The 25,938-nt window shown below is 41.1% G+C and overlaps 2 protein-coding genes across 3 annotated transcripts in view; both read right to left on the bottom strand.

Annotated features, from left to right (window-relative positions):
• pou6f2 (POU class 6 homeobox 2) overlaps positions 1 to 21,772 on the bottom strand; it is a 65,865-nt gene extending 44,093 nt beyond the window's left edge. Inside the window, exons 1-3 of one of the 2 annotated variants that reach the window (XM_070986266.1) lie at positions 21,422 to 21,772; positions 6,320 to 6,417; positions 309 to 528 (exon numbers count right to left, since the gene is read on the bottom strand). In XM_070986266.1, coding sequence (XP_070842367.1) covers positions 309 to 528; positions 6,320 to 6,417; positions 21,422 to 21,593 — 490 coding nt within the window. In that variant the 5' untranslated portion in view covers positions 21,594 to 21,772. The remainder of the gene's footprint in view (positions 1 to 308; positions 529 to 6,319; positions 6,418 to 21,421) is intronic. The other variant, XM_070986268.1, reaches the window with a different exon arrangement.
• The window catches only part of LOC139346648 (transcriptional regulator Myc-like), a 159,675-nt gene that overhangs the window by 94,663 nt on the left and 39,074 nt on the right, over positions 1 to 25,938 (bottom strand). The window lies entirely within an intron of this gene.

Here is a 25,938-nt window from a genome sequence, read left to right as displayed (position 1 = left end):
TGTAAAGCATTTTTATTAAAGAAAAAAACAAAACTGGTCCATGCCATACAATGGATGCATCAAGCTCTTGTTGGGGTTGATATTTGTTTTATTTATTACTAATAGTTCCTGGTGTCTCATGGTCTATGAATCATCATGTATCATTAGTGTTACGTGACCATGAGGCCAACGTCTTTTAAGAGCATCCATCAGCTTCCAAGAGGACCTGAACTATTTTCTCCTTTCTTCCTGGGATGTCATATTGACCCTGTTTTGTCAAAGGAACGAGTCTTTCTATCGCTGCATTTCTACTTGGCCCTGTTCCTTACCTTGCAGGTTCTGGAGGGGGAGCGTCATGATGCCCCCTGCAGCAGCAGCAGCCACCAGGCTCTGGATGTTGGCTGTGGGCAGGGAGAGGACGAGGCCCTGCTGCCCGCCCAGGTGTCCACCTGCGTTGAAGGGGATGAGGATGGGCTGGTTCATGCCTGGCGCTGCCCCGGACATCACGCCGCCAACTGCGTTGGCCAACTGCTGGGCCACCAGGAGGGACTGCAGAAGACACACGCAGCAAACACCAAACATATCATCACTGTGTCATCATGGACATTTCTCTACTTCAGTGTAATGTCCTTTTTGTAACGTCAGCTAAATTAAAACTAAACTACCCACTGCCTGCAATGTGATTACTTCTGATTATGACTCAAAAATGATGAAGTACTTTGAAGTAAACATAGACAAAAGAAATTTATATGAAAGTAAATTCTCCACTGTGCCACATTTTATACAGATACCCAACCTGCCACTTTTTGCAGAGTTAAATAAAAATGCACATTTTCTCTTGTTCTATGACATTGTGTTTATTGTTCATTTGTCTCGTGTCACATGAAAAATATGTGTCCAAAAAAAATTTTTTTTTATTCATTTCTCTCTCAAAATGTGTCTCTTTTACTATAAAACATATACATAGTTTTGACTAAAGATCTTGAACTTGGGGTCAATTACATAAACATAACCAGACAACTGGGATTTGGGGCAACAAGCTAACCTGGTCAAAACTCCAGCGACACTTACTCAACTTATACTCTGTATACATGTCACTGGAGCTTTGACCTTTTTAGACTTTAGAGGTGAAATTGTGCCAGAAATCCCAACTCCGTAAGTAGCTTGCAATAGCCGTTAGCTAGTGTGGGCAGCTAGCACAGCAGCATAATTGGAGGTGTGTCTGTTTATTTAACTCTCCGCCACCTGGTCACACAAAATGAGTGAGGGAGGTACATGTGGAGGCCAACGGTCCTAAGAAGCTCCCTCCACAACTCAGTACTGAGTTGCTGTGTTTTTTTACGTTATCACAATCCTCAGATGTTTCACGAGTAAGTGTAAGATGAATACAATATCATTTTAGGTAATGTAGTGGATTACAGGAACATCTTTGTCCATCTTGAATGCACAACAGCATTTGTATAAACTTGTATGGTGGATGATATGGTTGAAATCATTACCACGGCAATAATAAGGCCATTCTCCAATATATGACAATATGGTAAATATATGAAAACTGTTGGAACCAATGTTATGTATTATATGAGACCAAACTCTTAAGCTAATTTTGCTAGTTTCTAATTATAGCTTGTTCGAAGTCATTCAGTCCAGAATTTTGTGGAACAATAACATTTCAACATTATAATTCCTCTGTATAAAAGATAACACTGAATTACGGCTTGACATTACTTGTGTGAGCTGCAAAATACTTGTGAGATGTGACCAAAGTGACCATATCAGTACTCAGTGTGTTTTGATGAATGAAGTTGTTTTGCAGATGAATTCTGTACTTTGCTGCGCCACAGACAGACAGTCAAAACACACTGCCGTTGGTACTGACAGAGATCAAATCCAATCTTTGTGAACGAGCTGAGCATTTTTCTTTCACAGAGATGCAGAGTGATTTATGTTTCATCCCATTGAACAAATCTCTGGTACCACAGAAATGTGCTTGAAATACACAGTGCTTAAAAAAAATGAAAAGAAAAAGAAAGTAGCAGTACTTCACTCTTTTGATGAGGGATATAACACATCACTCTTGTCTCTTCATGTATCCATTCATTCATATTAGTTAAAGTGGAATCCGTGCAGTCATACCCATAGAGGAAAAGATATGTTATCAGAAGAATCGCTCTGAGATATTTTACGCAGTAGAAAATCTCTTCAAATGTATTTTCCGAGGAAGTGGGTTTGGAAACACACCAACACATTTTTCATTGAGAGCTTTCAGCCACAAGTGGGAAGGTTTGTACCAGGGCTGAAATCTCCATGAATACACAGGGAATGGCATTTTCACTTCATTCATTCTGATAAAAACTGTTTCAAATTACGTCAGCGTTTGAGCGTGTCAAACTGAATCTGCACAGGAGGTACAAGACGGAAGATACTGAAGATGCTACAAAATCCCACAAATTTACTGTTTGGAATAAAATAATAGAAGTACATGGCCAGCTTGTGTTGCATCCACAGCGAAGCAGCCTTTAGACGTTGCTAGGTAAGCCTGGCTGCACTGTGTTGGCTCCTCCACTGTGACTTATGTTCACAAGGCTTTAACTCCAATTGTCAGCTATCTGCTTCTGTTTTGCATGGTGTGTCTGGAGCTTGCACAGGATGCAGAGCGGGCTGACTAGTGCGAAGACCCCGCCATACTCCCGCGCCTGGTGCTCCTGGGTGACAGGCGTGTCACTGTGATAACCCTGCATGCTGCAGAACGCCTGCGCCCACTCCGACATACATGCGATCACAGTTTAAGAGGTACGAGGTCATGTGGGTTTAAAGCCACAAAGCACAGAGAGATCTCAGGGTGAAATATCTGCACTGAGAGACAAACGAGTACCTGTTTGTGTTTCTAAGCCGCTAAAAGAATAATAAAGCACAGAGAGGTGATCGTTGCTGGCAGGAGTAATCACACACATGCTACATGACTCCTCTTTCTCAACATTTGCTTTGATACGCAACAACAGTGCATAACAAATGACAATATCTGACGCTTCTGAGAGCATTCAAAATGACATTTGCCATTAACTTTAAAAAATGAATTAATAATTCGGGAGCTCAAAGAATCCTCAAAGGACAATAACAAAGGCAACCCGTTTGTTAGCTGCAAGTGACATATGTTTAATCTCACATTTTAAACTAAATGTAATCTTGAGTCGAAGCAGCATATAATCAAAGACAGTCTTTGAGCGTTTCATCTCGGAGTCAAACAAAATGAGATTGCCAGGCTTGACAGCAAAGACAGCCTCACATATAAGGGAATAACATTAAAAGACAATTCTGCAATTATCAGATGTAGCTCTGATTTATTTATCATTACAGGCAGCTTTGGAGAAACAGGCAGCTGTTAGGCACACAGGCTGCTGCAGAGAGAACGCTCTTTGGAGGTTTTTTTAAAAGCATGCAGGAGCGCTTAGTCTTAAGGCTGTTTGTTGTGCCAGTTTAAGACTGATTATGTGATTATCTGAGTATGTGCACACGTCAAAATCAGAGATAAGAATAAATCGGGCAGGAACATAATTAGCTCAACTCTGCAACCACACAGCAAGCTTTTACTACGAGAATCCCAAGCATCACTCATCTAGATTTACAAGCAGTTCACCTTCTGCCTTTTCGCCTGATACTCTCGCTCCTCCTCTCCATAGGTGCTGCTGGAAAGCTGCTCTACGCTGCTTGGCAGGCCTGACAGCTGCATGTTGAGAAGCGGTCTCCTAGGGGCCACACAGACACGCAGACAGGGTGTGTGTTGGGCTCTGGATGGGGAAGCAGCCCCGCTCAGGACTGGATGTGGTACCCAGCCTCTCTGCCCATCAGGGGAGAATAGGCCCTTCTATCTGCTTGGCAGCTCTGGCACTGAGAAATTGCCCATAATCACCCAGATAGCAGACTTTTGTCATCCTAACTGCGAGTGGGAAACAGAAGGAAGGTGGATTCATGTTGGGTAAACTACCATCGGATAATGGTTGTTCGAACAATATCCGGCTCTGGAGCGAGAATCTATCAAAACATATTGATCCTGGAACAAGAGAATTGGGTATGGCATGCGGAGCGCCTTTGTTTCTGAAAAGTGTTAGCTTCACAGAGACTGTACTGACAGCATTAATATATTAGATGGTGACTGTTGAGAGCCGCCTGCTGAGGCTCAGACTCTAACTGCTGCCTGCTTGAGATGCTTTCCGCTTTGTGCTTATTTCTTATCTATTACCAAAACAGCGGCTTTGACCAGCGACGGTATCTGTAATCAGAAAAGTGCTTTTAATTAAGCTCATTCTTTATCTCCACTTGCTGCAGATTGACTCTTTCACTGGGGATTTCTCACCCTGCAAACCAGCCCGGCAAACCTGAATGGCTTTCCTGCTCTCATGTTTCCTCTTTTGTTTATCCTGATGAGGATTGACTGTCATTGAGTAACACTGAGTGCAGGGAGAATGGCCTTATTAAAGAGGGTGGAGGAAACCTGACGCTCTGTGTGCGCTTCTGTGTGTTGAGCGGTGACATTGAGCAGCACTAATGAGATAGATGTTCATTAAACATCGCAGAGCCACCAGGCCAATAAATCCAATCAGATAGGACAATTCCTGATTGAGCTATTAACAGGGCTGCAGGCTCAGGCTCTTTGCTCCCCTGCTTGTTTTGACAAGGCCTGTATTGTCAGCTCATTAGTGCCACAAATGAATTACATCTCAGGATGATGTGTGATGACAAAATACTTAATGATTTCACATTTCAGCTGAAAATTATTCGAGGTGTGGGATCAGAGAGGGTGAATGCAACAGGACTAAGTCAGCGGTTTCACCTGTGAAACTGTCAAGACAAACTCCTTAATCTTTTTCTCATTGTGGCTGTGATCAGGGTGAACAGTGACGATCTTTCTTTCGCTCCTGCTGTACTGAAGTTTGGCTTGGCACATGTGCAACACTGGTCACAGTGAAAAGAGAGCAGCACTGCTTCTGAAGGGAGACAAATAAACTGCGAAGGAGCCCGTGACAAAAACGAGGACACCGAGGATAACAGTGGATCCCTCATCAAAAAGAAGCATGCTTAAGCCAATCAGAGATCTCGGTCCTCCTGTGACTTTACACGCACCTGCCTCCAGTTTGTCCAATCATTTATCATCATTATAGTGTCACACTGCTGGTTATGTTAGGACACTGCTACAGTCAAACCAAACAGTGGATACTGTTCAGAACAGAAGCACAGAAAGTGCTGACAAAGCTGTGAATTTTGATTTGATACCTTCCACACATTAACTGACATGACTTTAAAATCAAAGGTCATTTAGGAAGAGATAAAATGCTTTAGTGCTGGACCTGATTTGGTAAGTATTACACCTTTATGTCAGGTGTCCCCGTCCTTCTTGACTTGACTGTCAGTGTGGAGCAGGTGGTCAAAGCTGATGAGGCTGGCAGCTCGTTGCCTCCATCTGTTCAGTGTTGCACAGTCATTTTTAGATGTCTGAAGTCAGTCACAATAGGGTATGTAGGTATGGAGAATAGCAAAGACCACCTCGGCATGTATGGTATACTACAGTATGACTAAAAGGAAGAATTTATGACACGTGCAAAGTGTGGAAAAAATTTACTTATCCGATTACTAGTGGGCGGGGCTGATTGGAAAGCAGTGATGTCACGTACGAACATGAAGGATTTTGAAATATTTGAATCTGATGATCAGCTGGTTGTTTGGTTGCTTTCAGTTCAATCTGATCAAACCAATCCACACAGTCCTGACGAAGCAGATCAATGTTTGAGTGTTGAACAATAAATATTCCTAATAGGTGCTGATATCAAAAACAGTAATTTACAAAGTAATAACAGAGATGCTTATTCAGTCATGAATCTTTAATGTTATGTTTTAGAGAAACAGATTTGAGGTTTTCAGAGGCTTTAAGTAGGCAGCCAAACAACAATGATAAACAGGGGGGAATAAATTGATTCGTTTTACGTCTGAGTATCTCCTCCAACTTTTTTGTTTGTGTGCAGGCACTATTTCCTAAGATAATGCACAATTTATCTCGGCTATGCACACCTGACACTGCAGCTTGAAAAGACTGGATTAGAGAGTACAAACCCTTTCACATTTGTTTGTCTAACATCTTATTGTGTCATTTCTTTTTTAATGAGATGTCTCCAGACGTCTGTAAGCTTGACTCAACGTTTATAGCCCAGTGGGCAATCGTAACTCTTTAGTGAACTTCTTTAATGCCACAAACACAATATTACCTTACTGAAAGTGCTCACGTTATCACTGACTACACAGGGTGTTTGAAGTTTGGCTTCAGTTTGTTGCAGACCCCCTCACTCACCTGTGGACCCATTGGATATCCTGGGTGGGACTGGCCCAGTTGGCTCTGCTCAGAAGGACTGCTGCTGACGTCAGACTGGACTGAACCATCACGAGCTCCTGGGAGAGCAACAGGCAGGAAAGCAGAAAGAAAAAGAGACAACAAAGAGCCCACCTTAGATCAACACAGACAATCCAAGTAGATAAACACACAACACAAACCACACTGTGATAACACGGCGCAGAGTGTCGCACAGTGCAGAGGAGGGCAGTTGGGAAAGAGGGGGAATTTGTATTTAAGTGCTTTATCAATAACCGCTGTAGCACTGAATAAATTACCAACCAGCGGAGAGGCTCATTGATGGGGGATGATGCATACTGGCGGGTCCCCGATGGCCTAGATTACCGCTGAGAGATAGAGCTCCACCACAAACGCCGGGGCCATATTATTCAGCCATTTACATCACTGAGTATCACTCATCTAAACCCACTCCCTCCCTCCGCTCTGAGCCTGCAGCTACGAGACACAATTAGACCTGTTTGCTATGAGGGCAGCGTGGAGCGGAGCAGACAGGGACATGATAATAAGCTTGCTGATGGCTGCAGGGAAAATAAAGGACACCGACGATTGGATATTATAGCAATCCCTATCTCACAGAATCTCCCAGCAGTGCAGCGAGTGTGGACTGCTCTAAAAGGTCTGAAAGGCTGCTTTGACCCTCACCCTTTGACCTCGCCGATATCGAGATCGCATGATGTCTCACAGTTGACACAAAGGCTTGTGGAGTGCAAAGACGAGTAAATCTTGCAGAAAGAACTGTCAGAAAAATGAAATGTCGCTTAGATGTCCTTCACCAAAATGACTGTCTCGAAGAAAAATACAGTACCACCTGACTAAAAATGACTTCATTTTATTTTGTGCGAGTCGCCATTCAAAGGACCAGAAAACTAAAAGCTGGATGAATTTAATGCGAAGGGCGCTCACATCTTACTAAAACAAGAATGTGCACAAACTTCAACCAAAACAATCGTCTCATGAACATGGACAAAGGTTGACTTTCTAAGAGCGATTTTTGCGTCTGATTTGCTAACTGTTCGCTCTCTAAAAACAACGCAGACTCTGTAAACAGGGTGCAACACACAATGATTTTCAAGAAGAGAGTTGAAAAGATGTTGTTGGGCATTTTGGAGGATGAATCTCTTCTGAATAAGTTGGTGAAGGTCAGCTTGTAGCGCCGCAGAAATGTGCTAAAACTATGTGTTATTATAAATCCTGTTCCCTGACTGACATGCTGTCAATATAGTGGATAATATCTACTCAGTGAATCATCTTGCTCATTCATCTCAGTGCCAATGACAACTTCAAGCCTTTTATTGATGCCAACTGCAATGTTTTACCACATTAGCCTCAACCTGGGTGAATATAGCTGTCCTTGATCGACCTTGAAGCGGTTATTCAGCCTTTTCTTTGGAGACATCTTTATCAAGTTGTCTTTTTTGTGCATTTTTACTTTGTATGACATATTGTGCACAGTACCATCCATAAAGCATCTTCTCTCTTTGGATTTTTTTTTTTGCTCTGATTGAGTGTTGAGTTTGTAGAAAGCACACTTTTGTTGTCCTGATCATAACCAGCTACAGTGACAAAATTATTTCTACACACAAATATGCAAGAGTATAAATTCAATCACAGACAGCTGAAAGCGTTGTCTTTTTCCGAAATGCCTCTGAAAGCCCTGAAAATCTATTTTCTCAGTTGGCGTCTTTGTATAAGTGATGGAGTCCTACATGAACAACATTTTGGTTATTTCAGTTCAGATATTTCTGTATTTTTTTTTTAATGAAGTCTGTACTCATCTCACCGGTTTGTGAGATCTGGAGATGTTGCTTTTTCTGACCTTTAGTATTGATGGCTGCTTATTTAGACACATAAATTTCATGTTACAGAGAAATACACTGGATTTGAAGCCAGGTTTTCAGAGGCTTTACAAGTCCAATTATTTCATTAATACTTCATTGTTTTTGGCATCCAACAGCAAAGTAAAACACAGATTGGAGATGTGTCTTAATTAGCAAAACTGACCTTTCAGTAGATGTACTGAAGTGTTAATTGCACTGCAGAGCTATTAACTGCACAACATGTGGTGAATGAAGCTATTTTGCTCTTAAAAAAGCAAACTTCTATTTTTTGATTGAGATTTGAAATTGAAAGAATTTATTTAAGTACAGATGAGTGCCTGGAGCTCTTGTTAAGTCAATTTACAAGCTTATTTATTTCAAAAACACCAATGTGATCGTTTCACAAAAGGGTTATGTGCCATCTGTAATTTCGTAAGCATGACTTTGTTTTGAATGCATGACACAGAAAGTGAATAACACATCTTTATCTTCTTCTTCACAAAACAGCTCTTCCCCTGAATAAAGTGGATTTTGTAGATGAAGTCAAGCCAACCATGTGGAAACGTGTTTGAAGGCCACACAAGCTAGTTTAACTGCACAATGTTGGCAATGAATTAAAAAAATGTAATCACATTTCCACTGTAAGATCGATTTTCTTAAATGGAATATTGCAGCTTTTAAATGAAGAATAAAGTCCTGGTGTATTGTGTCTTTTTATTCAAGGATGAATAGGCTTTTTCTTGTTAAACATACAGGGCATGCAGTGCTTTCTAGTCCTTTTATAAAAGCTTCATACAAAATGTACTATTGAATAGCCTTGCCAGCCAGATCTCATTGCCTGTCAAGTATATTTATGCATTACATTTTTAAACTCTCCTCCGCCAACTAAAATCATTTCATCTTTACATAAAATCCAAATAATTGGTGAATGGCATGACCTAAGAAACTTCAAGCATTTGATGGGTGATGTGAAAGCCCAAGGGGACGCCTGCTTTTCTTGCTGGTTTCTACCTCTGGCTGGCTGGCCCTGCTTCTCGATGAAGGTCCACATCCTCTCGCTTATCAGCCTCGCAACGCAGTGGATATTTTGACAAGCCAGTCTCTTTTCAGCAATTATTTCACCCATTATGGATCACGCTGTGCAAGGCCCCACCCTGTGCACTCTATCTGGGATTAAGATCAATGTGAGCATACAGGAAATATTCTGTGGCTGTATTAGAGTAAATATAAAGCTCCAGATAAAGAAAATTACCATCATAATCTGCTGTATAATTCCACATTTATTTGAGAGAGTAGATATCATGAGGCCATACATTTCTTACCGGATTTAATTAGAGGTATTGTCTCTAAGCAGTTAATTCTCACTTTGGATGTTATTAAATTAAAGTAATTTCTTTCCTGCTGACTTTAAACAGTCTGATTTTCATTTACAGCAACTCAAACTTTTCCATCATCTCCAACGCAATTCTCTAAATGCAGCTGCCACGCTGTGATAACAATAACAAACCCAGCAGTGCTGCTGAAGAACTTTTACACCAGTGAATTATCTCGTTATCGTCGTAACAAAGCTAATTAGCTAAATTAAGATATTCAGCTATAATGAAGGCATGAGACTTTATAACATCATCAAGCGGCACAAACAGTATGGCTCATGACTGCAGTTAAGATATTGGTGGTGAATAATGTATTCTATCTGATAAACAGTGTGGGAGACTTTCTGAATAACGATTCTTTGATGCCTTTCATTGCATCATTTCACAATAACTTAGAAAGCTTCATCCCCTTGCAAATATCTGTAACGTTAACACGTTTATCGCAGGGCAAAAAATCAATAATAAATAAATACACATGCACATCGTTCCCCAAAGGATTTGTGTAATTTCTTTAACTAAATTAAATAGCTGACAGGAGAAATATCCAGGGAGTCAATCTTCAATTCTTTTTTATTACTAGAATCTTTGTACATGTTTTGATTTTCTTTAAAAAAAATGTACTTATCCAGTGTGAATGATTCTTAAATGGATTTCCAGACAGAAATTAATACTATATACAGGGAAAAAAGAGAAACTTTACCAAAAGGAAAAAGTCCTTTGATGCTGCATTTATACGCAGCTTATACAATGAATAAAATGGAATGAATGGACGTATTGATGTGAGGAGAGATGAAAGAAAAGGCCAAGCGGATGAACGGGCGTCGCACTTACAACATTGCTTTACATTCATCCAGGACGTTCAGATTTCGTCTCTGTTTTGAATTTCCTGAAGTGTTTAATTGCTGTTGTAGAATACAAGGGCCATTAAATCTCAATTCTGAATAACAAAAACACTCTTCAGCACTTCAGTACAAACACACATATGTTTTTCATGGCTTTGACTCAAAGTAAGAGGATGAATTTAATTGCATGAATCAAGTTGTATATTCATATACTCATACTGATAGTGACGTGATATTTACAGTGAGATTTCTTTAAATAATTATATTTATTACAGGGCACAGAGTGCAATTTGGCGTGACTTATGTCATGGAAATATCGCCAATATCCACCATTATATAAATTCTCTTTCATTGATCACCAAAGTGGCCACTGGAGAGCGACTTTCAATGCCACACAAGGCAGAAGGTCTTTCTATGCAGTGTGTGTGTGTGCACGTGTTTGGGGAGGGGGCACAAAGAGCTATATTTATTTGACTTCACTCGGCCTGTCTTAATGTAGGGTGCCCCAAGGACTACACCACAAAACAATTAGCCTGGATTTCATAAAGCAATCAGCATGCCACCTTGTCTAATGCAACCGCTTCATACATTGACAGTCTGAATAAAATGGCTGTTATTGAAAGCTTTGTGTTCATGTTAGCTTTCGCCTCAGTGCGTTCATGAATCAATTTTTGCCCATAAAAGAAGCTTTAACACTTAAAGCTATTTTAGTGGAAATGCATTATGTAAGTTGTCAAATGTACGAGAGAGGCCTGGTAACGATTCAGCCTATTCAGAATGAACAGCCAACCCCCATTTTTATAATGGTCCTTTTGAAAATGTCTGGCTGAGTGCATGTGTTTGCTATTAAGATGTTGTCAATCATTTTGCCACTGAAATCTAATCCATGGAAAATAATTTCACATGTGAACACATTTTAAAAGACTGAAGATTATAAGTTAATTACAATCTTAATTGGTATGATAAACTGAATTATCGAAGCAGAGGTATTAATAGCACAAGAAACATGCATGCACAGTAATATAATTTTCATCATCAAAGAGTGTTGTGCTGATTCAGTGTTTGTTGGACAGCCATCTGTGGGCTGTTGAAGCGTAAAGAAAGGGCCAGATAAACAAAAAGCCACATCATACATGAGGTTTAATTCCATCAATACACAACCAATTGTCCCAGACTGTTTGACCATTGATTTTGTTAATACCACTTGGAAAGCTGATGTGGCATTGCAGAGAGAGCTGAGAGCAACAGATGATTTCGCTTTCATTTTTCTATTAAAAGCAGCTGGAGACAAAGTCCAAAAAGTGATGACGCACACAGGCAGAGCTGGGAGCAGAAATTCAGCTCCAAATTAGAAGTGAATCCAACATGCCAACGATCACGGACCAACAAAAAAAAAAAAAATTGTTCTGGTTATTGACTCCTAAACGTTTTAATCCTTTATCACTGCAAACAAAGGCTACATATCTGCAAGGACGTGGACGTTGTCAGGACATGTCTACATCATGCATCAAGGCAGCAGCGTGTAGGTGATTGGGCGTGGGGCGGGTGCTGGTGAGGGGCGAGTGGTTGAGCAAGCGACTTACGAAGCTCAGAGGAAAGCAAGTGAGAAGAAGATGAGGAGAGTAGTGTCAAGAGATTGTCCACCAGCTGAAAAGCCAGGTGTTCCGCAGTGAGTAGCTCAGTAAATATCCACGCAGCAGCTGATGTTGCGTAATTAGCCCATGGATGTAGTATAAATACAACTACAGTGAAGCCGCAAAAATAAGGCAGGAAATCGTTATTGCCCACTGATATTAAAGTACATAAAGAAACACGAAGATAAGGAGCTTAACTAAATCAAACTAGGGAGCAAAGTTTCATCATACATCGGGAATCAATCAATCAATCAGTGGAATTCTAATCTGAATTGATAAAAATCAAACGATGCCCAGGGCACAACCCCCTATAATATGCAATGTGGGCTTTACAGTGATTTATTTAACTCCATGTAGAATGCAAGAGAGCCAAAATCACCAGTGATTTAGTCCAGTGTTTCATTACTCCCACCAAAGCCCTCAACAATAACACAGGGCATAATCTGCTGCCAATAACTCCAGGTGCTCTTAGTCAGATGGCTCCCTCTGGGCTGGCAGGGAAGTAATACTCTGTTTAGAGGCTGGGGTGGAGAAGCTGCTAAGGATAGCTCAATAGTGTTTCTGGGGATAGAAAATCACCAGAGACTGACTTTTGAGTGGCTGCCTGTAACACTATTAGTTACATTATGGCTACTGCTGCTGTGAGGAGGGCTGCCATTTCTTTAATTAAGAGCCCAGCGCAGGGCAAGAGGGAGAAGAGACTACGGCGATCTCTCTGAGCCCCGAACATTAAAGCCTGATTCGTCATCGCACAAGGGCGTCGACCTTACAGGGGAGAAAAAAAATCTATCTCATTCATTATTCTGGCACAAAGTGGAATTATGGAGTTAAGGAATTACACAGGAGGTGGTGCCGTGGAGTGTGCCGAACAGAAAGGATTTTACACCTCAGCAGTTCTGTGACTATTTCTAAGGTGATTGTTAAGCCACAAGCAGGGCAGACAAGACTCAGAGGACAGAAGAAGAAGAAGGAGAAGAAGAAGAAGGGCAGGCAGAGAAGAAATGGATGCAACGGTGTAATAGATGTCTCCACTGCCTGGAGGTTTTCAATGTAAACAACAGGAAACTGTACACTTCAGTTTGTAGAAGTAACCCCCCCCCCCCCCCAGTTTCTGATGAATGGGTGGAGAATCTGCATGCAAACGATGCTTCAAGCAGTGAGGACCCTGTGCTCCAACACTTAAGCTCTCACTCGTGGCCACAGGTCTTCACCAAAAGGCTCTTTGACATGAGAGTGCTCTGCTCCAGCTCTTACCTGTCTCTCCCTTGATGCTGGAGTGGAGATGGAAGCAGCACAAGCACAAGAGGGACCAGAGGGAGGTAAATTGGTGAGAAGAGGCAATGCCCATTTCAAAGGTCAAGAAGGAGAGATGGTGTGATGGAGGGAGGAGGATGGAGAAGGGAAGAGGAATGGGGAGGGGGAGAAGAGGGCTTTTGTGTTGCATCCTCACAGGGGACTTGGGACACTTTGCACATGAGCACATCTGTTACGGTGCGTCCTCCTCATTCCCAAAGCAATGTCAACCTGATTAGCTCAGGGTTGAAAGAGACAAATAATAATCCAAATTATTCTTCATCCTTTTACGGCCATGAGCGAAGGAGGGACGCTGAGATGAAGACTAGCTTTAGAGAGCTGTAAGCCTTTTAGGAGATGCCTGCTTCACTATTGCTCCTCCTCCTAAATTACTTAAATGATATTTGCTCTAAATAGGATTCTGCTGCCGGCAGCATGCGACCATGTGCTGAATGGAGGCCTTCCTCTCACACTGTGTCTGTCTAAACCAAAAGCTCTTGTGACTAGGGTTGAAACGTTATCAATCAATTGGTTGATAAACAGAAAATTCATCACTTTTGATAATCGTTTAAATTCAATTTTTGGTTCCAGCACCTCTAATATAATAATAGCTGCTGCCTTTCTCTGTTTCATATTATGTCAATATATTTGGGTTTTGGACAGTTAGTCGGACAAAGCAAGACATCTGAAGGCATCACCTTGGGATTTTGGAGACAGTGATGTACATTCTTCCCTAATTTAGAGTCTTATGGACCAAACGTTTAATTGATTAACCAAGAAGATAATCAGCAAATTAAACACTGATGAAGACAATCCATAGCTGCAGCCTCACTTTATGACTTCAAAAAAGAAAGAAGAAGAAGAAGAAAGTCTAATTGCACAAAGCTCCATAGTAACAAACTCTAAATGGAAGTAAGAAGTATTTTCAGCTTTTTTTATGGCTAGTGCTGGAAGTCAATTATTCCATTAGTCAATCAACAGAAGAAGAATCTAGACCATTTTTTTCAATTGAATAATCATTTCAAGCCAAATGTCGAGTAGTCACTGGTTCCAGCTTTTACATCAGTGCAAAGCTTCCATCTTTTAGTTTTGTGCTGTTTGTTGTAAAAATGAAGCAATGGAAAGTTGGCTTGGACATTTTGATTTTTACCAACATTCAGAAGAACAAAGCATTAATTGAAAAAACTTAATAACTTATCATATTAATCGATAATAAAAAAATAACAACAAGCTGCAGTTGACTTTCACACTGTAATAACATTAAAAACAGCACCTTTGCTCTGCGATGCATCTGGTCAACTGCAGGACATTTAAAAGCAGCCAGTGGGGTGTGAGGGCAGTCCAGTGTATGTGTTTGTGTGTGCGTGGAGGGGCCAGACACCCACATGTCATGCCTGACACATCAGCCTGGGCCCCCCAGGCTATACGGCACTAATGCTGCCTATGTCCCACTTTCTACCCCCTTGCCCCTCGAAGCCTCCTCTCCTCCCCCGTCCTCACCCCTTCCTTCTGTCATAGAGGTATAATAACAATGGATCACACTCGTGCTGCAGCACAGGCTCAATCACTATAGGATAACATCAGGTGATACAAGCTGAGGAAGAGTAAATCTTTACTTTCACTGAACCTGAGCTAAACAGAGTTTATCCAGAAATGAGTTTATCTGAACAAAGGCCTGTATTAGTTGTTACTGTGTTCCCCTGTTGCAGTGATGTTTACGGAACTGAGTGAGTAAAGGTGGAAACAAGTAAATAATAATGTAGCTTAAAGACACTCACCCCACCCACCCCTCCCAGCGCATTATTCTTGTGGAGCAGACAAATAGTGGAAGGAGGGACGTCAGGAAATAGTATTGCTTTGAAGCACATAACTCTATTCTGGAGAAAAGAATCATCACAGTGTTATTCCACATCCTCAGATATAAAGGGAAAAAACATAATAACTTCTCGATAGCCTGGATCTCTACTGCCCTATACTGGCTCCCCCCCCCCCCCACTCCACCCGCCCACACCCCTGCCTCATCCACCATACACCCACTTCTCCTGCCTCAATCTTTGGTTTCAAAGGAAGCGAATCAGCCAGAAGGACAGAAGGTTATGCATTAGTACTGGTCATTGCTCAAAGAGCGAGCGTTATAAATAATAAAGGCTTGTGAAGGACACAAGGGCTGTGGGATGCATCTCTGGTTCACGCCACACAAGTCAAAGACAAGCCTGTAATTTCTATTCCGAAAATGTGACCCTTGCAGCTTCAATTACATCTCAACAACACCAACCGTGTCCGTGCCAGGAGATGTGATGCCTCTTTGTTAGCTCTACATGAAAGGCTTATTGATATTTGTTATGGAGCGTGTGCGACACAACATATAAGTTTTTGTGAAAATGATTTCCCAACTTAAAGAAAGTGTATAACTAAAATAAATGCATATTGAAATTCAATTTATTTTCTCCACAGCGATCCACCTACAGAACTTGTAATGTGCTTTTCTTTGGAATACTTTCTAGTCAGGGTGCAAATAATCTTCTTAACTTTAAACATACAAACAACAGGCAGAATTATATTACAGTTTTTTTTGAGGTTCTATGTGTTGCTGAAAGTCACTTCTGCATAACCAAGCATCCGTGAAACCTGATGACCTTTGCTGCTGTTTGCATCAGAAACAAGACGTCTGCATTGTGCTCATCCTCCCTGTCCTCCACGCCACGCAGTGATTGTGTTGCTGTAGCCATGGGCACTGCGGGCACATTAGCAAATGTATTACACCTGCTTTATAGGCATGCATTAAGCTTGTTTTCAAGTTTGCACAGACAGCTAAAATCCCCATAATGAGATCCACCTCCTGGGGAGAGACTTGTTCTCCCTCTGTCTCCTTTATCCACTCTTATTTACTCAGCGTGGCCCATTCAGCGCTGGGTTTGCGCCACTTTATTACTTAACCCCACCACACAACATTACGAGGCTCTTTGCATCAGCAAGCAGCCTATCTCACCATGCATCCTGCTCACTAAGCTGATTACACAAAAATAATAAGAACTCGTGCCTGCAGCAGTGTGCGTGTGTGTGTATTTTCGTGTGTATGAATTTGCAACGCAATAGAGAATTTTGCACGAAAGACAGTAGTGTTGTCCCATATTTACACTATTATATGTATATGTATATATAATAATACTATCAAGAATCTTAAATATTTGAGTACACAAAAAAATTAAAATTTGGAACTCAACAAAGAGAAAGAAAATGTTTGGCAGCTATTCTTGAGGCTGTCTCACCAAAATCCACCATTACTTGCATCTGCGATGCACACTCACTAAAAAAAGAGTTGATGAAACTTAAGCATTGTAAAAATAGTTTAAAACTACATTTAAGAGAGAAAGGTACTGCTACAAAGTACTCTCCAAAATAAAGACGTATGTGATTGACTAGTCCTTGAATAGTCCAGATGAAATTAAGTTCACTAATCCAGCAATCTGATTGCAAATGCAGTGTAATAAGTCTGGAAATACAACAAAAGAAGGTGCAGCATTACAGCAGATGTGGCATTTGGTGTGGACTTTTTGTTCTGAATGACCTCCAATACCAGAAATCAATGAAAGATTCATTTTGGGGAGGGGGGTCTCTAGGTGACCTTTGTGAAAATGTTCCACCATTTTGGCAGAATCCGTATAAGTGCAGACCATTTCATGTAGACAGTAAGTGTATGAAATGAGTGCTCCTGTCGTTCCAGCCTGGCTCTCTTTGACAGCATGATGATAGAAGCGTCACATCCTTGGGAGAGTAAATGCAAACTGACAAGAGATGAGCCTTTGGTTGCTGAATATAATACGGAATTGTGCTCTGAGTGTCTTATTATCTTGTCTGTTGATGTCTGAAAGGGGGAGATTTGCTTGAGAAGAGAAGACAGAAACTGCACGCATCCAACACCATCTCGTCCTTTGAAAAAATTGCTTGCCCTACTAACCACAGCTTTCCCACCTAATGTCCACTTCTACTTGGAATAAATACAAGGCGGCAGGATGTTTGTGGTGCCTCGTAGCCCCTGTTAGCTGAAGTGGAAGACTATTTGCACAGGCAAGCTTTTAGGAGGAGAACGACCCTTTCACCACTGCAGTAAGCATGTGGTGGGTGTAGAAGGTGGACAATTTACTGTAGACAAACATGACCGCTACTGTCATTGTCTCCCACTGACTTCTTCTTCTCATACTAGCACAAACTTAAGTCATACATCAGCTCTGTTGAGACGAAAACTTGTGGTTGGCTCTCTAAATATGAAAACACACATATGGCGCATGTAATTGCGGCACAAAGTGGACACGCAGCTGTATCGAAGTTCACAGAGTGATGATGATTCACTGTTGAATATCGTACCAGGCTTCATATTATCACACCTTTTGTACAACAGCCCAGTGACAAGAGATTTTGTACAACTGTATGTGTTTTCTGGAAGTATATGACTATTTATCTTTAGGATGCCCTCAGCAGAACACTTACAGGACATACGACTGTTTCAATAATGAACCAAGAGGTGCACACTTTCAGTCAGCCGTGTTATGAAATGCACTGTGTATACATGTGAGCATGTAGTAAAATTACTCCAAACTCAGTCAAGCCGTCTAAAGTTTCTCCGCATTTAAGAAAATTTCGATTCTGTCGACACAATAGATACACTAACACTTGAATTCCAGGGGAGCAAATTAAGTCATGATGTGCATTTCCTTGAAACTACCAGTGTATGCCGTTATTCTGTGCCTATGATATGAGCGTGCTGGTTCGTGAGCAAATGTCGATCATGAAACCGGAGCATTCAATCAGCGAGGTATCCAGTTTTCTCTTGCCCCTTACTTCTACCACAATGCAAGTAAAAGGGAAAAATCAGGGTGGCTTCTGCACAGTTCACAACCACATAAAGAAGAGGACTGAATAATGGAAGGCCTATAGTTTACAGGCTCAATTAAGGGTGGTTTTAATATCAGTGGCATTCATGGCGATAATGTGAACTGCAAACTTAACACACTCTCCTTGCAACCATGAGAGTTTTACTGCAAACACAAATATAAGCAAATGTGTCTCAAATAAGTACAACATAAAAACCAACTGATGTACCAAAACAATAATGAAATGTTTGCTTTTATACACTGTTTAGCTTTGCTAAGGGTCAAAGCAGCTTCAGATAAATTACTCTGCATTGTGTGGAAAGTGAATATTCTTAAAATGTCAACTATCTTTTGCTTTTAAATTTATGTCCACATGTGTCACACCCATTGGGTTTGGACAGGATTCATAGACCCGACTCTAGAACTAAACACTGAACCAAACACTCGCAACAAAGAGTGCATCCTCATTCTTGACTGGGTAAAAAATGTGAGTGACCAGTCACAGTCACCACACCTTTCCTTTCTGTCTGTCTGGTAGCATTTAAGGAAGCATACAGAAAGATGCTGAGTCTCTCCTCTTCAACCCCACACTCTCTCTGTCTTATTCTTCCTTCCTATCTCCTCCAGCAGAAGACACGACTGCGCCAAGTGTCCTCGTCACTCCCTGCCTTTCTCTGTGACAGGTCATGTGGGCAGCGGTTCCCAAACCAAACCTGCCGCTGGCACAGCCCAAGGCTCCGCCACTGGGCAGAGAGAAAGCAAACCCCCCCCACCAAAATTCACAAGTCACATTGGAGCAGCTCTGACCAGCCACATGCAGTATGAAGACAGGCCATCAAGGAACACCAAAATAGACACTATAAATCTTAATCTTATGCATCCAGAAATTAGCAAAATGCTAGATGATTGCATGTTTTTCCTAAGTAATTTCTCATTGATTAAGTGTCATTATTTATGAGATTCAAATCTAAATAAACAGCAAAGCATTTCATAAAAATCAAGTGCACGTACCACGAGATGGAAAAGCAAAAAGTAGCAAGTGAGGAGCAGAAGAGGAGTCAGATAGAGACTGATCAGAAACGAAGAAGGAGGGAGAGACTTGATGCTTATTAAACCAAATTGCAACACTTCTGAGACAAATCCTGCAGTACACAGTCCTTGTTTAGGAGACTCTAACCTCGGCTTAGAGCTAAACTCTTACTGATGAGGTTTGAGAGTAATATTTGGCTATCCCTCCTCCAAACTCTCGTTGTATTTCATTCACAAATGTTTGGCAAGCTCAGTATATGAGACCCATACTATACTCTGCCACTTGCCAGGAAACACACACACACACACACACACACACACACACACACACACACACACACACACACACACACACACACACACAGATCCACACATACTGATATATTACATTAACAACTCTCATTAAAATCTTGGAAAACAAAAAATATGCACTGTTTACTGCAGTATGAATTGATAACCCAGCAGTAAAACAATTATCTGCCAAAATCTCACAGACATACACACTAAGGCATGCACATACACAAATAAGTACACAGTTTAACTTTCAGAAAGAGAAAAACAGACAAACAGGCCCTCACAAGCAGAGGAGACAAGGTAGTTTGTATAAATATTCAAAACAGTAACCAACATAAAGCCATTAGAGAAAGAGACATAAATAAACAAATTCTATAATAAAAATAACAATAATAAAACTTGACAAAAACAGTAAATGATGAGGACGTGTTAAGCAAATAAGCTCTTTAAAGGAAGTCCTTCAAATTTGTTTTGCGCTATATCTCAAATAATATCTCCTACGAAGCTTTCCACTGAAATTAAGCAGATAAAAACAAAGTCTTGGGAATAATTTGTTAATGGAGGTGGATACATTTCACACGTTAACAATTTCCTTGAAACTAAATATAGAAATTCAAGTTTAAATTCTGTAGCTCTTGCCAGAAGGACAAATCTGTCAAATGTAAATGATATAAATGCAAATATTCAGTTTGTAATTATTTCTCATTCTAATGATTATACAATCTCTCTAATAAAAGCATCTCAAGAAAAAAAATCCTTTATGGCTACATTACGCCTCTCATTACAACAAATAATTTGAAAATTTGCTAAAATGGTAATTGATGTCATTATGCTTATTGATTCATAATGAGGCCCGGCGATTGAATTAGTTCACATGAGTAAAACAGCTCATAATAAAAACACACACACACACACACACACACACACACACACACACACACACACACACACACACACACACACACACTTATTTAGGCAAACTACCAAAATAGTGTGAACACTCAATTAAGCGATAACTGCAAAAATAATGAGGCATGCTGATACAGAAATTGGCTAATTTTGAAGATAATTTGCAACTGAAGATGCCGAAAGACCAAAAATAACTGAATAAACTGAAAACTGAAAATAAATAACTGCAAGAGATAAGCCTCTGCAATAAGCTACTAACAATAACACTATATCTGATGTGCTGATGATAAATACAATATCTAACATTAAGTAGACATTTTAATTTAACTTATCATTTATCTGCATAATTTGCTACTGATTCTAACAATGCTCAAATTACAAATATGACATTTTCTCATTTGAATTAAGGACAAAGTGCATAATATTACCAAACACCACCAGGGTTGTGAAGGTGGGGTTGTAGCAAAGTAGGCTGATAGTGAAAATTGGATTTTCATGGATCAGTTAAACTTTTAAATACATTTTCTATGAAGGAGAGTGAAAGCAAAGAAGCTGCCATAAAATACACAACTGCAATAAAGCATCACAATTATCCGTTAAAGCTTTGGTTTAGTATTTAAAACATATAGTTCTAGAACCATGTGCTGCATCTTCAAAAGGAACTGCAACATAATTACCTGTTGTATTCTAAATAGACTTTCAACTAACCAGACTGCAAAAATGTTATGAGAATCTGAAGTCTAGCAGTGAAGGTGCATAAAGCATGACATAAAATACAATTTCCCACAACGATATCCAAGCTTTAAATGAGCCAAACACTGACCAACTCATTGCACTTAAACTTAGTTTGCTGCCTGACACTGCTGACACCTGTCCCAGCATAGAAGCCCTGCGTTTGCACCTCGCTGCTGTCTGAAACAGACCTCAGCCTGCAGCTTTACGAAGGAGAAGGGACGAACGGGAGGCGTGAGTCCACTTACCGTACAGCTTGTTGGGAGTGCCCTCTCTGTCCGTGGCCTCGGAGGGCAGGAGCAGGGGCTCGTCGTTCAGATCGCTGTCTGGGGTGGCCGCTTTGTCGTCCGCCCGGAGTTCTGCCGCGCTCATGTCGCTGCGCAGGGAGAGCAGCGGCTTGCTCAGCTGCCCTGTAATCATCGGATCCTGGATGGAGCTGGGAGCCCAGGTGGGAAACGGGGAGGAGGAAAAAAAAAGAGAAAACACCCCTGGTTAGATGTGCTTCGGCGTCTCACCCTCACCGGCTCCTTCTCTATGTCTCTACTCTCTACCCAGCTTCTCCTCTCTATTGCTCACTCATCACTCTCCCTCTCTCTCCTGCTCCCTCCCTCTCCAGCTCTCTCTTTTATCTGAGGCTGGTGCTACCCTGCTGATACTGCCGGCTGCTGCCTGGTGAAGAACTGTTACGGATCGCGTGGCTTTACCATTATACCCTGCAGTCCTAAAACAGTGATACATCCATCTCCAAGGGCTCATTACTACCTGACATGTGCCTCATCTTTACCAAACACTAGGCTGACAGCAGTCTACAAAAGAGGTCCACTGGCTGTGCGCTGATAAATAAATGAAATAAATATAATTCTACATCTAAAGAATGGAGTGAAAACACACACCAGTGATTACATCAATTTTCACATAGTTGGGGACAAAAAATGAGATCAAAGGTGACATCTTGCAGCACAGTCTGAAGCAACATGCACTTAAGGCCTGATTTAAACAAGAGATGAAGTCACTGATGTTCCCAAATTTTTCTCCCAATTATTTTCATTTTTTGTCTGCACTTAGAAACAAGAATGAACAGCATCTACATGATTAGAGCAGACATTAGACATCAGTATCATCTGTCTGAGCGTCCTGGAGGAGCAAAGAGAAAAAACATCATGGTTTGAAAATACAAAAAATATTCTTAAGAGCATTTTATAACGCCGTCAGAGGTTTAAATGTTTCCATCAGGGCAATTTTAACTGTAGGAACATCCAGCATTTTTTTTTACTTTTACAAACATTAAAAGGAAAGTTTCTTAATAGCCACTGGAAAACGGCTCTTACCTAACAAAGCTCCAGAAGAGTTAAAAAAAAAAAAAAAAAAAAGAGGTTTCAGAAAGTCCAAATGTTGAAGTCAGTCAAACAGCAGCTAAAACATGCCACCACAGCAGAGACCAGCTAGTACATACTTTCTACTGAACCAGAAGGAGCCAGCTCAACCTTTGTGTATCTGAATGGCCACCACAGGTTCAAGCCTGAGGTTGCTTCCTAACGCAGGCACTGGAGATGTCACCTCCTCCCTCTCTCTCTCCCTCCCTCACACACACACACACACACACACACACACACACACACACACACACACACACACACACACACACACACACACACTCCCTCCCTCCTTCACTCCCTCTGTCTCTTCCCCCTTGTGTCCCCTGACTGGAGAGCTCCTCAGACAGTGTTCACCCCACCTCAGGCTCTGAGACACAGACACAGAGCAGCAGGACTACGGCCTTCTTCCTTATTTATGAATCAAGTCCAACCTAAATGTATCTGAGCTAAGGACAGGTGACCGCCACGTATATAGGCACAGACAGGAAAAAAGTGGGGGTGAGGCTTATCTTGCCCCTGCACCCATGAACACATCCCCCCGCCTCTCTCAGGGTGGTCGATGAGTTCCTGCCCAGAGGGGCCTTTTTAATGTGCTCGGCCCTCTTTGATATGACACATGATAATCTATGAAAATGTTAATCAATAGAAATAGTTTAAGCTGTCGTTAAAAACGTGAGCCAGCTGGTCAATACTCATATCCCTGGTAACAATGTCACTAGTCATCAGGGCTTCATTTGTGGAGCACTTAAATGTGGGACACTGCGCATCAATGCACCTCTCTGCCCGCCGAGGTAAACACATTTTCCCCTCTGTCTGAGCCTGGCCGCACTCTGCATGCATTTGGGTCCACCCCCACCTCCCACCTCCTCTCCTTTGAGTTGCTTGATAGGTCCACTGGAGGGCAAAATTAATACCTAATTGAATCTTGCAGTCATCAAAATAATCAATAGTTTTTTATTATTTATTCTTCACAGTCTGTTGACTGTTTGAAAGCTCAGAGGGACAGGGGAGAGCACAGGCAGCCCTGAAATTTCTACCGTTTCACAATGTAATTTTCGCTGGGGCAAGAGAGTTTGCAAGACCTATAAAAAATGAGAGCAGTGGTTTTTGTTACGAGGTGGGGGAAAAAAATAAAGGAAAAATGGGAATCTTTGCCCCGGCAGCTACGATGAAAAATAGAATAAACAAGCTACTGACACTTCAGAGAAGGGCAGGGTCCTTTCTGTCCATCCCTCCATCTTTTTCCCTTTCCCCTTTTCTCCTTATTTCATCATATCAGGAGTGTGGCGGTACCTCTCTAATGCTGGCATTTCTCTTCCTGACAGACTCCAAACAAGTGCTGGGAATGAGATCAGAGCTCTAATCTTCCCCTGGCCTCTGAGGCTCGAGGATAAGGGGGCAACACATCTCTCACCATCTTACGCAGCTGTTAATTACTTCATTTCAAAACAGCTAGCTCTGCCTATTTGCAATCACGCCACCAAATTGGGCGTGTTTATTAATTTAAGGCCAGGGAGTAATGTAATTACACATAATGGGATAACTGTAATCTTATTGTAAAAATACGCAATAAAAAGGGATATTTAAAAAATTACCATAACAAATTATATTACTGATTCTAAGCAGTGGATGTTTAATGGATTAGCTTCATTTTTTAGAGTAACCCTCGGACCTCTGGTTAAAGCAATAATGCTAGTTTGCTCATTTGTGTGTGTCTAAGAAGGTTGGCGGGAGCAGACATGAAGGAGAAGGTTTGTCTCATTTCTTCTCTGTTCACTCGGTCTGGCCACAGCCCAGAAACAGGTTGCAGGAACAAGAAAAAGCACTTGATCCCCCCTCTGCCTCCTGTTCACCAAACGTCCCCAGTGGCCGAATAATCAGTGGTTAGCAGAGAGTCCCGAGCGTCATCAGATATCCATGCTAATAGCTAGCGCTCTTAGCTGTGCTGTCCCAGTATGAGGGTCAGTGGGTGAGGGGTTTCAACCTGAGACTGACACCCTCCACACCAACACTCAGGGCTCCTCTGGTTATTGAACAGAGAAAAAGCATCAATAATCATTGTTATGGTCATAATATTGTTATGCTTTTAATATGTTATTCCCAATGATCTTTAATATTTATAACAGTATTCAACATGGACTGCCCAAACAGAATACCTGAAAGCTGCACTCATACATACTAAGTCTGCAGTTAGTCTACATTTATCATTAATATATGTCACTGCTTTGTATTAACAGATCATGACACTCGTTGGCTCAAGCTTTTCAGATGTGAGAATTTGATCCTTTTCTTATTTGTAAAGAGTAAAATGAATATCTTTGGGTAAGGTGAGAACGTCACCTTGGGCATTTTCATAATTTTCTGACATTTTGTTGACAAAGGGTTAGTGCTGGGTACTGATGCTCAATACTTTTATGACACCAACTGATCTGTTTAGATACTATCAAGTATAAAAAATTGCCTTGTCATTTGGTGGCAAATTTCAATACCTAAGGGGTAAATCTCATCAGCATTGGTGAGCAGCATGCCCGGACCAAGATCTAACAATGCTGGTGATTGGCTGCCTGACATTACATGCAGGAAAAACACTATGCTAAGCCTAGAGATTTGGCTCGTGTGTGTTGGTTTTTTTTGAGAGGTCTGACTACAGTTTGTGGCTCATAGGTATAAAAATGAAGAAAAAGAAGATAGTCATAGTCCTGTGCAACAGAAATGAAACTTTCTTTCACACAAACTGACCTTAGAAAGCCGATGACAATACCAATTCAACAAAAAAAACCCAAAATGATTTCATAAATTATTTTTTATTTTCCAGTATCTTCTTCAATCTGTCTCACCAGGTGCCAATTAGCGTAATAATCTCCCCCCCTCCACCCCCCTGCTCTTTTTCATTTCTGCAATCAAGCTTTTTTTTAATTATGCATGATGATGTTTATGTTCACACTTTTCTTACTTCTCCAGTGAAAGTCACGGCATATTGTAAACCTGCTCAGCATCAGTATGTCGCATTAAACTGGGACACAGGATATGAGTTTTATAATCTCACTAAAGCACTGGTGACCTGTCCATTTTCCTGCCTCGTGCCAAGTGCATGCTGGGATAGGCCTCAGCACACCTGTAATGCTGAACTAGAAAAGCCACTGTGAAATAGAATGAGATTTAAAATATACCCAAAATATACCCCACCATGTGTCAGACTTCTCTTTCAGGTTTCACATGTTCTTATAAACATCAATGTAATGTACCGGCGTCAAATTCTGTGTTTGCCTCATCAGGTTAGATGACTTTCTGAGATAACAAATGTATTCCAAGCACAAATACAACACACAATACAATTATTGTCTGCAATCAATCTACGACAGCTTTCTTTTAAACTCATTATCACTGGT

The sequence above is a fragment of the Chaetodon trifascialis genome, chromosome 18, assembly GCF_039877785.1.
Source record: "Chaetodon trifascialis isolate fChaTrf1 chromosome 18, fChaTrf1.hap1, whole genome shotgun sequence".
Taxonomy (NCBI): Eukaryota; Metazoa; Chordata; class Actinopteri; order Chaetodontiformes; family Chaetodontidae; genus Chaetodon; species Chaetodon trifascialis.
Note: the sequence above shows the minus strand (reverse complement) of the source record. Positions and strands in the feature narration are given on the sequence as shown.